We start from the raw sequence: 15,318 nt of genomic DNA, 5'->3' as shown, positions 1-15,318 counted from the left end.
TGGCCCCATTGATCAAATTATTCATCCATTCATTTTTATTTGTGTGGAACCATTGCTTCCTTTTTTTGTTTGTTTTTAGGATCTAGTTCATTATTTCAAAGTCAGTTTCAGAAAGAGTGCTTTGTAGATTATCTAGCTTTGTCTTATTGTTAAAGTAGAAGCTTCTCTTTCCATATCCTAACTGCCTCAGAAATCCTTGGTTTAATTAAATCTTGCAGGAAAGCCCACTATGTTAACTGTAGAGCTTAGCTGGAGCCCCGTCCCATGCCTCCCCAGCCCTTGCCCTCCATCGGAATACTGAAGAAGCTTTGCAGAGCGCGGTTTGAAAAGCACTCATCTGAGTTATTTCTGAAGTACCCTCTCATTGTCACACACGTGAACTTAATCTTCTTGACCAGTTGTCTGGACCAGGCTTGCTTATCCCCCTCTTTCTTTCTGTTTAACACAGGTGCTTATGGAAACCCTGGGTGCTCTAGGGGCACAGTGTCGATGGGCTGCCTGCAACATCTACTCCACTCTCAACGAAGTGGCTGCTGCTCTAGCAGAAAGTGGTAAGATCTTTTGCATGTTCTTTATGTCCTCAGCTAAAGTAAGTCTCCAAAAAGTTGTATTTTTTCAATATAAATCTTTATGGGAGATTGATAGTCTAAAGGAGCCATCTTAGAAGAAATGGATCTCGGGCCAGTGTGGCATAGCAGGTAAAGCTGCTGCCTACAGTGCCGGCATCCCATATGGGCACAGGTTTGTGTCCCAGCTGCTCTGCTTCTAATACAGCTCCCTGCTTGTGGCCTGGGAAAAGCAGCAGAAGATGGCCCAAGTGCTTAGGCCACTGTCACCCAAAGGGGAGACCTGGAAGAAGCTCCTGACTCCTGGCTTTGGTCTAGCCCAATGCTGGCCATTGTAGCCATCTGGGGAGTGAATCAGCAGATGGAAGATCTCCCTCTGTCTTCCCCTCTCTCTCTGTAACTCTGACTTTCAAATAAGTAAATAAATAAGTCTTTAAAAAAGAAGAAGAAATAGATCTCTATTCTTTATTTTAAAAATTTTTATTTATTTTCATTTTATTTGAAAGGCAGAGGGACAGAGATTTTCTACCCTCTGGGTTTTATTGTTGTTGTGTTTTTTTGTTTTGTTTTTGTTTTTGTTTTTGTTTTTGTTTTTTTTGACAGGCAGAGTGGACAGTGAGAGAGAGACAGAGAGAAAGGTCTTCCTTTGCCGTTGGTTCACCCTCCAATGGCCGCCGCGGCTGGTGCGCTGCGGCCGGCGCACCGCGCTGATCAGATGGCAGGAGCCAGGTGCCTATCCTGGTCTCTCATGGGGTGCAGGGCCCAAGCACTTGAGCCATCCTCCACTACACTCCCTGGCCACAGCAGAGAGCTGGCCTGGAAGAGGGGCAGCCGGGACAGAACCGGCGCCCTGACCGGGACTAGAACATGGTGTGCCGGCGCCGCAAGGCGGAGGATTAGCCTAATGAGCCGCGGTGCCGGCCATTGTTGTTTGTTTTTTAAGATTTACTTATTTGTTTGAAAGGCAGACTTCTAGAGAGGCAGAAACAGAGAGAAAGAGAAAGATATATTCTATCCACTGGTTCATTCCCCAAATGGCTGCAATGGCTGGAGCTGTGCTGATCTGAAGCCAGAAGCCAGGAGCTTATTCCAGGTCTCCCACATGGGTTCAGAGGCCCAAGGACTTGTGCCATCTTCCACTGCTTTCACAGGCCGCAGCAGAGAGCTGAATCAGAAGTGGAAGAGCCGGGACTTGAACCGACACCTATATGGGATGCCGGCACTGCAGGTGGTAGCTTTACCCACTGTTCCATAGCGCCAGCCCCTCCACCCCTGGTTTACTCCTCTAATGTCTACAACAACCAGTGCTGAGCCAGGATGAAGCTAGGAAACTGAACTCAATCTAGATCTCCCACATGGCTGGCAGGGATCCAAGTACTGGAGCCATCATCTGCTGCCTCCCAGGGTGCACGTTATTGGGAAACTGGATTGGAAGCAGAGTGGCCAGGACTCTAACCAGGCACTCCTATATGGGATGCACATATCCCCTGCACATGCCTGCCCCTGGATCCCTGTGTTTTGGTTTATTTATTTGGTTGGTAGGTTGGTTTTTTTTCAGACTTATTTTATTTATCTAAAAAAGCAGAATGACAGAGAGGGAATGTCAGAGAAGGAGATTTTTCCATCAGCTGGTTTACTCTTTGAATGACTGCAATGGCCAGGATTGGGCCAGGCCAAAGCCAGGAGCCTGGAACTCCATCCAGGACTCCCACATGGGTGGCAGGGACCCAGGTACTGGAGCCCTCTTCTGCTGCTCTCCTAGGTGCATTAGCAGGGAGCTAGTTCGCAGCGTTTCTTGTTTTTCCCTGTTTTGAGGCTTAGCCTCTGGGCTGTGTATACGACTCAACTTTTAAGCATGCGCAGTCGTTTAGCTGGCAGACCCTGTGTTGTCTAGTGTCTGACCAGGTCTAGAACCTTCGGGCATATTACTTCTCTGAGTTTTGGGGTTTTTCTAATTTAAAAAATGGAAATAATACCTATTTTATAGGGTTGATAGGATTAAAACACATTTAAAATGAGGCCTAGGTGCTCGCCGTGTTAGGGAGCGTGTGTTTGAAAGCAGGCCTCTGCTTCTCAAGTGCATTAGCAGGGAGCTAGATGGGAAGTGGAGCAACTGGGACTCTAACCAGGCACTCCAATATGGAGTGGTGGTGCCGCAGGCTGCTGTGCCACAGTGCCAGTCCTGGATCTCGATTCTTGAGGAGTTTGTTTTCTTGGGCTGATGTCGAGTATGATCTGGTTAACTTTGTTGTTTTTTACAGTTGGTCAACATCTATCTATGTCTAATATTCCGTTACTAGTTAATCTTTTGCTTTGACTGACAAAAAGTAGCACTTCTACTCTTTGAACACTACTCACTGTCTAAGGTAATACGGATTAAAGAAGCAAATACCTGAGCTACAATTTCACGGCCCTGCTGATTTTCCGGCACATAGTTTGCCCTGATTTAATGTTTGGTGTTTCTGCTTCAGCAGTAAAGAGGACTTGACCTGACAGATTAATATTTGATTGCAACATCCACTGAGACTTGAAGGACAAGAGAAATAGAGAAAGTTGGACTTTGCCAGCTTCTTACCTCACTCTCTGGCAGCCCAGCACAGATCAGGGTACCAAACACTTGCTTCAAACCTTCTGTAGCATACCGGCAAAACCCTATAGAGTATGTTGTGCTCTTTTTGCTAATACTCTCAACATTTCATTTGTTCTTTCATTTATATTCATTCATTCACTTATAAAATTTTACTGATGTCTCTGTGATAGAAGTATTTTAAGGGGCCAGTGCTGTGTCATAGCGGGAAAAGCCACTGCCTGCAGTGCCCACATCCCATTTGGGGGCTGGTTTGAGTCCTGGCCACCCCACTTCCGATCCAGCTCTCTGCTATGGTCTGGAAAGCAGTAGAAGATGGCCCGAGTCCGTGAGCCCCTGCACCCACATGGGAGCCCAGAGGAACTTCCTGGCTCCTGACTTTGGATCAGCCCAGCTCTATCCATTGCCACTATTTGGGGTTTGAACCCCAATTTGAATACCTTTCAAATAAAATAAATAGATCTTTTTTAAAAAAATAAAATAAAATACTTTAAATATTAAATCTGTAACAATCACTTGTACAGATACATTCATTTCCTGTTTTCTCTTTTCGACAAATGCTTATAGACCTACTTTAAGAGAGCTAAGGAAGAATGAGATAATATCTTTACCCTTGGAATTTTATATTTTAGTTGAGAACATAACATACATGTAAAATAAATAATGAGACAAATGCCATGACAGATCATATTCAATATATTAAAATGGTGCTTAGAAAAGTTCTGATTCCTTGAGATTTGTCTTTCCACTGGTTTAATAAGGTATCATAAGGACCATGACATGTAACTGAGCTATGAAGTGTGGCAACATCTTAGCAGATAGAGAATAGTCTAAGAGTTTTCTTAATGGAGAGAATAGAATGACCGAAGTATAGGAGCAAGAAAAATCAAAGTGTCATTAAATGAATATGGAAATGGCAGGAATGCCAGTTTAACTAGATCAAGAAGTACTTATTTCTGATTTCTTCTTTTTCCCTTTATTTTATTATTATTATTATTATTATTATTATTATTATTTGGAGATTTATTTAGGGGCTGGTGTGTCATGGTGTAGAGGGTTGAGCTGCTACCTGCGATGCAACATCCCTTATAGGTGCTGGTTCAGGTCCCAGCTGCTCCATTTCTGATCCAACTGCCTGCTAGTGGCCTGGGAAGAGCAGCAAAAGATGGCCCAATAAATATTTATTTGAAATTCAGAGTTACAGAAAAAGAGAAGGAGAGACAAAGATCTTCCATCGCATGGTTCACTCCCCTAAATGGCTGCAATGGCTAGGGCTGGGCCAGGCCCAAGCCAGGAGCCTGGAACTCCATCCAAATCTCCCACATGGGTATTAGAGATGCAAGGTTGGGCCATCTTCCACTGCTTTCCCAGGCACATTAGCAAGGCCCTGGATCAGAAGTGGAGCAACCAGGACACAAACTGGTGCCCATATGGGATGCTGGCATTGCAGACAGTGACTTAATCTAGTATGCCACAACACCAGTCCCAAGTCACGCTCTGTCCATTTTGCTTGGCCCTTTTGGGCTAAGCAGAGCAGAATTGCCAGCAAAGACAAAGGAATGTGTAAAGGGTTGAATGTGATGCTAATCAATAAAGTCAATCCAGGGGCCAGTGCTGTGGCATAGAAGGTAAAGCCGCTGCCTGCAGGGCCGGCATCCCATATGGCTGCCAGTTCAAGTCCTGGCTGCTCCACTTCTGATCCAGCTCTCTGCTGTGGCCCTGCACCCACGTGGGAGACCTGGAGGAAGCGCCTGGCTCCTGACTGGAATGGGTGCAGCTCCGGCCATTGGGGCCATTTGGGGAGTGAACCAACGATTGGGAGATCTCTCTGCCTTTGCCTCTGCCTCTCTGTAACTCTTCCTTTCAAATAAATAAATAAATAAATGTTTAGAAAGTCAATGCAAGGAAAATACAAAATGAGCAAGTCTGAAATTGAGGAGCAGCTTCTTGCCAAATTTGGGAATCAGCCCTTTTCTTAGTCTTTAATGATTTCTCTTTATTTTTGTTTCTTAGGATTTCCTGTCTTTGCCTGGAAAGGAGAGTCAGAAGATGACTTTTGGTGGTGCATTGATAGATGTGTGAATGTGGAGGGCTGGCAGCCAAACATGGTGGGTCACATTTCTGCTAACCCAGCTCTGAAGGGGCCAGGGGTCACCGTGGGAGGCGGATATGGCCTAGGAGAGTGTTTCCCAAGAAGGAAAGAAAATGGCTCCATTTATATTTGATATACTTGGGTTTCCAGCAAACCTGGATGCTTGTGCTTAGGCTACCCCAAGATTTGTGAACCTCTTATAACCTCAGATTGTATTAACTGCTGATACTGATGTTGAAAGCATTCATATTCATTAAAACGCTGCTCAAAATTCACCCCTCCCAACAACAGCCAAACTCACACACACATACACACACACCAACAGACAAAAGGCCAAACAAAAACCAGTTCTCTCTAAAATCAATTTCTGAATTTATAGTAATCCTAAAGAGGTTCTACATTCATATTTCTTCTCTTTATTTGTCACATTAAAAATATGAGCAATGTTTTGGGTTTACTGTTTTTGCATCATTTTTATCTTTTGTTTTCTTTTTAAAATGAGCAGTCTTGAAGGCTGATATGGTAGCACATTAGATTTTCAGAGAAGCGTAAAACTACACAAAGTGTGTGGCACTCCTACTTTGCAAAGATTTCTGCATGGTAATAAGAGGAGACAAATTATGGAATCAGCTGGAAAAAGAATCGTTGAAGCTCTGTCGCTGGCTGTTAAAGACTGCAGAGCAGGCCTGGCCTGGGACATGGCAGAGAAGCAACCTCCTTCTGAATTCTGGGATCCAGGTCGCATTGCACCAAGTGCAGGATTGAGGAAGCTGGGTTAAAACCTTCCTATCCCAGTGGGGTGGTGGGGGAGGGTGATGACAGTGGCTCCACGATGAGTCAGCTCATTACAATGCTTCAGCAGTGACAGGAAGAAGTATAACTGACAGACTCTAAAGAAGATATGCTGGAGGAGGGGGATTTTCTTGGGAAGAAAATGTTAATTTTATAGTCATGAACACAGGGAGGACATGGGATTGTACCGAGAGCTTTTGCAAACCATGGAGCCAGCACAAACTGCTGGAAAGGCTAATGAGAAGAATAAGACAAGTAAAAAAAAACAGTTGTCACCCCAGAAAATAGGGTGCATACCTCTTTGAATCCTGTTGAGATCCAGTACTTTTCCTTACCTGCTAACCTCAGGAAGATTCCCCGATGACAAAAATTTCCTGCAGTAGAATTGCATGGTGAGAACGACAGACTACAATCATTAAATATTAGGTATAGCAGTTGCTTGCCTATAATCAAGTATCTTTGTTACAAGGAAAAAATGGTCAAAGATAGTGAGACTGACAACACAGTTTCCAATTGTTTTTTTTGTGGCTACGGATCAGAAGCTGCAAGGGAGGGTTCCGTGAAGGATTCTATGTGTGCACTGAGGGACAGAGAAACTCAGATTCTGAGTCTTTCACTTTCTTATTGCATATGTTCTTGAGATTTGTGCTGTAAGAGTTTTAATAAAGTCTACCATGGGTCCTTGCTCTCAAGATTTGATTGAGTCAGAGAAAATAGATCACAGCAGGAACAGAAGGAAAAAAAAAAAAAAAGTCAGGTGGTAGACATGAGGTTGAGGATTTTGTGTACCCTAGGATCCAAGATGGCATTTTTGGCATTTTTAGTAGAGTTGATAATTGATGGGATTGCAAAAGGGGACATGCCAGGAGAGGGCAAGTCATTTTCGTGGGAATTTTCCAAGAAGATGGGTCTAACAGTTTGGAAAGTCCTGCCTGCTGAACACTTCTGACCGCCCAGTGAAAGGCTGCAGTGCACAGCTTACTGCCTGGGAGTATCTGAAGCTGGTCTCAAGCTTATCTATAATTCAGAAACTTTCCCTGCTGATGAAAGCCCCAGTGGACATGGCGTCGTGTTTATCCTTAATCCCAACCTGAAAGAGTGATGAGCTGTTCAGAGGCTTGCACACCTACATGCTGCACGGTTCCCTGGTTATTTTTAATTTGGTTTATGGAGGGTGTGAGGTTGTATTGGGCAAAACCCTTCAGTGCTGCCTGATTCTTGGGTGAGAGAGTGCCTGTAGTTTGGGAGGGGTACAGGATTCATGAATACAATTTTATAAGCCATTGTTCTGAGAAGGAAATTAACTATCTGCTCTTTTGTTTAAGCCTGACCTAACGTATTTAAATTCCCAAATTTAACCAGTAGAAATCTGTAGTATCAAGCTCAGGCTTTCTAAACCGGTGGTCTAGACAACCACTGAAGCTATCAGTCCCTAACAAACCTCATTGCATTGCTGTGTATTTTGATCTATGAAGGTACTTCCCTACGTTCATGGAAAATGGAATTAAAAAATGTTTGTTTTGGTGAAAAAATGTTTTTTGAGGATTTTTTTTTTTTTTTTGAAAGGCAGAGTTTCAGAGAGAGACAGTGAGAGAGAAAGAGATCTTCCATCCACTGGTTCACTCCCCTTGTGGCCACAACAGCCTGGACAGGGCCAGGCTGAAACCAGGAACCAGGATCTTCTTCTGGGTCTCCCATGTGGGTGCAGAGGCCCAAGCACTTGGGCTATCTTCTGTTGCTTTCCCAGGCCATTAACAGGGAGCTGGATTGGAAGTGGGGCAGCCGGGACTCTAACAGGCCTGGTGCTGCAGGTAGCCACTTAACCTACTGCACCACAATGCAGTCCCAGTGGAAAAAAAATCTTGAAACCCATGCACATGCATGGCCTTCAGAAAGTTAATGAAATGTGTATTAGGAAAAACGATGCATATGTTTCAGTTTCTTTTTTGCACCAAAGTAAACTTAACTCCTTTTTATTAAAGATTTATTTATTTATTTGAAAGGCAGAGTTACAAAGTGAGTTAGTGAGAGACAGATCTTCTACCTACTGGTTCACAACCCACATGACTGCAACAGCCAGGGCTGGGCCAAGCTGAAGGCAGAAGCTTCTTCCAGCTTCTCCCAAGTGAGTGCAGGGGCCCAATCACTTGGGCCATCTCCCACTGCTTTCCCAGGCAGGGAGCTGGATTAGAAGTGGAACAGCTGGAACATAAACGAGTGTCTTTATGGGATGTCAGCATTGCAGGTGGCAGCTTGACCTGCTACACCACAATGCCAGCCCCTAAATATAACTTTTAATTTCATTTTTCTGTGAACTTTCTGAAGCAACCTCATGGTAGTATGTCATGTGTGAAGATCATTTAGGTGCGGGAATTAACTTTGACTTTTCACCCCTCGTTGTCATTTATGTTAGTATAATGACTGTTTGGCAGAGTATTGCATTAGCACTCATTTTAAGTAATTTTGTTTAACCATATAGATTTGAGATATCTGAAAGTTGATCTTTAGAAATTGGGATGTAAAACCCAGAGAAGCACTGAAACCTTGGACTGTCACAAAATGAGTGACGTTATTGATGCTTACTGTTCCAGATCTTGGATGATGGCGGGGATCTTACTCACTGGATTTATAAAAAGTATCCCAACATGTTTAAGAAAATCAAGGGCATAGTCGAGGAGAGTGTTACTGGAGTCCACAGGTAAGGTTTGACATGGCCATACTTGGCTTCATGCAATCTTGTGATCACAAACGTGTAGAACACAGTATAGTAAAAACCAGAACCAGCTATAAGGTGACAATATCTGAGCCTGCACACTTGTTTTTAAATTAATAACACCAGTAATAAATCTAAAATAATAAGAGGGGGACGAGTGGGGGAGCCAGTGGGATCCTCATCCTTTCTAGTCCTTGTGAAACAATGACTGCTTATTCTTTTGGATGAATTTCTTTGTCCAGCAAATGCTTGGTGAACTTCTCCAATAAGCCAGGAACTGTTCTGTGTGCTGGAGTCTAGCAGTATACAAAACAGACAACACCTGTGCCCCTCAGAGAGCTGCACTCTTACAGAGAGCGAGGACTTGGGATTCTGTTTCTCGAATAATAATTCCCTGAGGAAAGCTGGAGTCACTTCTGTTTGTTGTTATTCACTCCTAAGGAACTCAAAGTGCCAGCCAGTGTTGTAGTGTAGCAGATTAAGCCACCATCTGCAATACTAATATCCCATATCGGTTTGAGTCCCAGTTAAAAAGAAATAAGAACTGAAAGTATTAGATAAAGTTTTAGGGAATAAGTACCATCACTGTTTCAGTGTATTGTGATCTTTTTGTATATACAAAACTGTGGCTCATAGTATGCCTTCAAACTCAAAAAAATGATGAATTTTGAATAAAACACATAAAATCTTATTCTTTTTCTTTTTTTTAGAGATTTTTTTAATTTTACTTGAAAGAGTTACACAGAGAGATAAGAAGAGGCAGAAAGAGAGAGAGAGAGAGAGAGAGAGAGAGAGAGAAAGAGAGAGAGAGAGAGGTCTCCCATCCGCTGGTTCACTCCCCAGTTGACTGCAACAGTCAGAACTGCGCCAATCTGAAGCTAGAAGCCAAGAGCTTCTTCTGGGTCTCCCACAGGGGTTCAAGGGCCCAAGGGTTTGGACTGTGTTCCGCTTTCCCAGGCCATAGCAGAGAGCTGGATAGGAAGTGGAGCAGCCGGGACTCGAACCAGCTCCCATATGGGATGCTGGCACTGCAGGCAGTGACTTTACCTGCTGTGCCACAGTGCTGGCCCCATAAAATCTTTTTCCTAAAGATTTTTTATTTATTTGAAAGGCAGAGTAAAAGAGAGGAAGAGAGAGAGAGAAATATCATCCATATGCTGTTTCTCTTCCCCAGATGGCCACAGTGGTTGGGTCTGGGCCAGGCCAAAGCCAGTAGTCTGGAACTCCATTCAGGTCTCCCACAAGGGTGGCAGGGATCCAAGCACTTGGCCTATCATTTGCAGCTTTCCTAGGTGCATTAGCAGGGAACTGGATCACAAGTGGAGTAGCTGGGACTCAAACTGGCATCCATATAGGGTACCAGCATTGAAGGTAATGGCTTAACGCACTGAGCCACAACACTGGCTCCAAACACATAATTCTGATCTTTGACTAAGTTTAAATATATATATATACATATATATATATATATGTTATAAATTTGAGACTATTTGAAAGTTAAAATTATTATGTTAGAATAGTAGAATTATGAATGATTTTTAAGATAATATTTAAAGTTACTCTTTTTGTAATTGAAAAGGGGAATAAATTTAATATGCTATTTAACATTTTATATTTAGAGCCATAAAATTTAGAGGAGGGTCAAGAATTTTCCCTACAAGACTTTTGCTTATTACTTATTTTAATTTTATTTGAAAGGCAGGGAGATACAGAGACAGACCGAAAAAGATCTTCGATTCTCTGGTTCACTCCCCGTATGCTTGCAGCATGTGTGGCTGAGCCGGGTGGAAGCCAGAAGCCAGAAACTCCACCTAGGCCTCCACATGAGTGGCAGGGACCCAAGCACTTGGGCCATTACCTACTGCCTCAGGACATTTGTTAGCAGGAAGCTGGAATCAGAAACAGAGCTGGGACTCGAACCCAGGCTCTCCATCCAATCTGGGATGCTGATGTCTCAAGTGGCATCCTAACCCCTGCACCAGATGTCCTCACCCTCCCCCCATGAATTTTGATTGAAATCTTTATTGAAAAGCTGTATACAAGCTCAAGGAAGATAGTCTTTATGTCTCAATATCCAACTAATAGGATAAAAACTATTCTTGTATTATGCTCTCAACATGCCAATCAGCATTTCCTGGATTTGATTTTAAATCAGTGGTAGATTATAGAGTCTCATTATTTTATGTTGACTTTCCCTCATCCTCAGGCTATACCAACTGTCCAAAGCTGGGAAGCTGTGTGTTCCAGCCATGAATGTCAATGACTCAGTCACCAAACAGAAATTTGACAACCTCTACTGTTGCCGTGAATCGATTCTTGATGGGTAATGTTTATTATCTTTGAGATGAACTTGAATTATTGAGTTGAGATTCTAATTTTATATTCATTGGTTTTGGTAATTTCTGGAAATGATTTGTGTAGCACCTCTGGATATATCACTACATTACATCCAATATTTTATTTTACTTTTAAATTGTTTACTTACTTGAACAGCAGACAAGAGTGAGAGAAATTGATGGATTGTTTTCATCTGCTAGTTTGCTACCCCAATGCCTGCAATAGCCAAGGCTGGACCGGGCTGAAACCAGGAACTAGAGCCTCTTCCAAGTCTCCCACAGGGGTGCAGGGACTTAAGCACATTAAACCATCATCTGCTGCTGCCTCCCAGGGTGCGGACCAGCAGGAAGCTGGAATCAGAAGCAGAAGTGGACTCAGCCCCAGGAACCGCATGGGACGCAGGTGTCTCAGGCAGCATCTTAACCACTGCACCAAGCCCCTATCACCCTGATACTTTATACCCAGAGCTGTTACTGCCGTGAGTCTTATAAGAAAATCCATTTCACTATTGGTGAGCAGAGTTCTTTCTTTGTGACTCGACCAGGCCTGTGAGTCATTAACTAAAGATAGTGTAAACAAGTTAAGTATCTTTGATGGTTTGGAAAAAGTTCCTGGTGATCCTATTCCAGGTCATATGTTGGGCTGTCACTATCAGATCATTCTCTGGCCACCGAGAAACTGCTGGTAAACAATAAGTTCCCAGAGACATCTCGAGCTTTTCAAGTCTGAGAAAATCTATACTGTGTTCTTCCAGTACCCAGTTTCTGTTTCCACACAAGTGGTCTGACATTCCTTCATTCTTATTAGGAAGACTTTACAAATTTTTAAGTGAAACCATTAAGTTTGTTTAATGGAAAAGTTGAAAAGGGAGACTAGGGGCTGGCATTGTGGCATAGTTAACAAAGCTGCCACATACAACATTGGTATCCCGTATGGGCACTGGTTTAGGTCCTGGCTGCTCCACCTCTGATCCAGCTCCCTGCTAATGTGTCTGGGAAAGTAGTAGAAGATGGTCCAATTGCTTGGGCTCCTGCACCCTACATGGGAGACCTGGAAGAAGCTCCTGGCTCCTAGCTTTGGCCTACCCCAACCCCAGGCCATCCATTGTGGCCATTTGAGGAGTGAACCAGCGGATGGAAATTTTCTCTCTGTCTCTCTGTCTCTCTGTCTCTCTCTCTGTGTGTGTGTCTCTGTCTCTATCTCTCACTTTTTCTGTGTAAGTCTGACTTTCTTTTTGTTTTTTTTTGTTTGTTTGTTTGTTTGTTTGTTTTGTGTGTGTGTGTGTGTGTGTGTATTCACCTGAATAGTCAGGGAACTTTCACCTATTTTATTTAGGTTTTCATTTTTTTTTTCAAATTCCAACCAGAAGCTAAATACAATTGGAAACTGGTAAGCATTAGTTTTACTCCAAAGGAGTAGGATCATTCAGATTTACTCCAATAAAAGTATGCAACCCTTAAGCAAAGCCTTTCTTCATTTAAAAGAAAACAAACAAACAAAAAAACTATACAGTAGTCTTTCCTTATGTTCATTGCACAAATGAGTTCTGCTTTTAGAACTTTGACACTCAATAGTTTTGTTTTTTTTTTTTTTTTTACAATTTAAGATCCCAACTTTTATAACTTTTTCTACTCCAAAAACCCTCATTTTTCTTTAGAATGGTGTAGAAACCAGTATTTCTGCACAATCACTGGAATTTTCTTTGTAATTAAATCTGTTCTCTTTAAAACCAAAAGCAAAGTCCTCTACCTATCATGGTTTCTGCAGCTATGAAAGTATTTCTCAGTTTTATAGCTGCTTTAGCTACTTCAGACTCCAGATCTGCTTATGTGTACAACGGCATCCACACTCAGCAGAATACTTTATAACAGCAACTTAGGGAAAGAGATCTGGGAAAAAAATACATGAGTACCAGGAAACAAATATGGCCCAGCAAGATATGAGGCAAGGCTGCCTACAATGAGATGCTTTTTTCACCTAAGATTTCTTTCCCATGGTTGGTTGGTTTTTGTTTTTTGTAACCACTTCTGGTCATCAGAATGGATCTGACAGTGCTCTGGAACAACGGTGACTATAGCAAAGCTATTAAGTTTTTTCAAACGTTATTTATACCTGTTACATGGGTTCTCTAAATACTGATGACAGATGTCAGAGGCAAAAACCCGGACAAATGGGAAGACCATCAAAAGTGAGTATCACCTTGTGCTTTCAGACACAGTTAAGCATTTCAGTGCACAATAGTCCTGACTTTCAAATAAATAAATCTTTAAAGGTGGGGAGGAGCTGGTGTTGTGGCATAGCAGTTAAGACTCTACTTGGGATGCCCATGTCACATATCAGAATGCCTGAATTTGAGTCCCACCTCTGCTTCCAGTCCAGCTTCCTGCCAATGCACATCCTGGGAGGTGGCAGATGATGACTCAAGTACTTGGGTCCCTGCCACTCACATGGAAAACCTGGATGGGGTTCCGGTTCCTGGCTTCTGCCTGGCTCAGCCCTTGCTGTTGTAGACACTTGGGGAGTGAAACAGCAGATGGAAGATCTTTTGAAATTTCTGTGTCTCTCTGTCTCTCTACCTTTCAAGTAAATAAAAATAAATGAATAAAATACAGAAAAGTGAAGAAAGGGCCTGTGGACCACATTGCTAACCATCCTGAACCTCAGGCGGTAGACTGGTGGTGATACCATTTGTATTAGAAAGAAACAAAAAGAGAAGAAAAATGAAAAGGAAGAAAGAAAATAAAAAAGACCTTTTTTAAGAAAATGGAAGAAAAATTAAAATAAAGAAATAAATTTACAAAAAGAAAGAAAATTAGGTAAGTTGCCCAGTGTTAGTTCCTTGCCTTCTTTCCAGAACTCTGTTGGTAAGTTCCAGAGTTGAGTTAGATCTTAGGAAAAGCTTTTTGCTGTACAATCCTTTTGATTTGGGCACATTCAATGCAAATTCTAATAACTGTTAGTTATTACTGCTATAGAGTCAATAGTATTTTATCATACAAACTATGTCTTAGTAAATTTTCATTCCGTTGAAGACAGTCTCTAGTTCTGTCCACATGTAAGGGTTATTGGGATGAATACTTTGATCTTTCAAATCAATAGTAATCTGGGTATGTTTCATTAAAAATATTTACTCATCCACCACTAGGCATATTCCAATAATCTCAAAGGAACACGGATACACTTTTCAGATCATAAAATAGATAGTATTCAGAAGCTCTTCTCGAGGGCCCGACGGTTGGAAGAATTAAGAAACTAGGCATGACTGTTAGATACTCCCAGAGAGCTTACAACCCCTGTTGCCTTCGTTGGCCGAGATCTTCCCTAACCTTTATCCTTGAACATTGAAACCCATCTGGGTCCCTATGATCGCAGGGAAATCACTGCCTCATTGGAATCCATTCAGGCCGGTCAGCCCAGCTATCAGTTTGCAGGGTGGGAGTATTAACCTTTCCTTTCTCCGGCACAGACATGTGTAGCCACGTCTCCTCGGGAAGAGACGTGAGGGTAGTCAAAGCAGAAGAGGTTTAGGAACGGGTTCTCTGGATTCTTCTTGCTCTGTCAGCCATTCCAGGACCCTTCTGCCAAGCCCAGCCAAACTTTATCTTTTCAATCAACAATTGTGTCTGCCCTTAATTATGTTTAACAAGAGTCATAGAGATACATGCAGTTATATTAGTTCCTATTGGTAAAGTGGCCAAATCATTAAAAAGGCATGATACCTGCTTTGCCTTTAAGACGTTTATAGAATCTTTTTAACAGGTGAGGTGAGCAGATGGACAAGTGAGTAGCAATACCCACAAATATTTGCGGGAACCATCTCTCTCAGAATGGACTAGATTTTAGTTGAAAAGTCTCTTGCCTTGCTAGGGGTTTCTAGAGAAGGGAGATTGATTGCATCTAAAGAGACACCAGTAACTGTTCCTGCAAGTTCTTTCAAGAACCCCTGGGAACTGTAAAGATCAGCTTCCCAGAAAACCAGGCACAAAGAGGCAGACTATGTCTGAGAAGGAACCAAGCCCAACAAACTCACTCTTGGGTTATCAGTGCCAGTATCAGAGCTGCCCTGTGAAGAACTGCTCCTCCTGGTGCATTGCCATGGGACCCGGTGGCCAGTGTGACACCACTGAATGTGTTAGTCACTAATCACTATCGTCTTCTACGATGAGCTAGTAGATACTATTACCAGTAAGCTAGCGTTTTTACCTGTCCCTAAATTAAAATCACTACCACT

General features: G+C 42.6%; 1 protein-coding gene across 4 annotated transcripts in view; it reads left to right on the top strand.

The window, feature by feature from the left end:
• Positions 1-15,318, top strand: part of AHCYL2 (adenosylhomocysteinase like 2) — a 232,840-nt gene that overhangs the window by 191,335 nt on the left and 26,187 nt on the right. For all 4 annotated transcript variants that reach the window (XM_062201547.1, XM_062201457.1, XM_062201727.1 and 1 more), the window contains exons 5-8: positions 449-551; positions 5,167-5,261; positions 8,629-8,735; positions 10,957-11,073. In XM_062201547.1, the coding sequence (XP_062057531.1) occupies positions 449-551; positions 5,167-5,261; positions 8,629-8,735; positions 10,957-11,073 (422 nt within the window). The remainder of the gene's footprint in view (positions 1-448; positions 552-5,166; positions 5,262-8,628; positions 8,736-10,956; positions 11,074-15,318) is intronic.

The sequence above is a fragment of the Lepus europaeus genome, chromosome 1 (assembly GCF_033115175.1).
Source record: "Lepus europaeus isolate LE1 chromosome 1, mLepTim1.pri, whole genome shotgun sequence".
NCBI lineage: Eukaryota > Metazoa > Chordata > Mammalia > Lagomorpha > Leporidae > Lepus > Lepus europaeus.
Note: the sequence above shows the minus strand (reverse complement) of the source record. Positions and strands in the feature narration are given on the sequence as shown.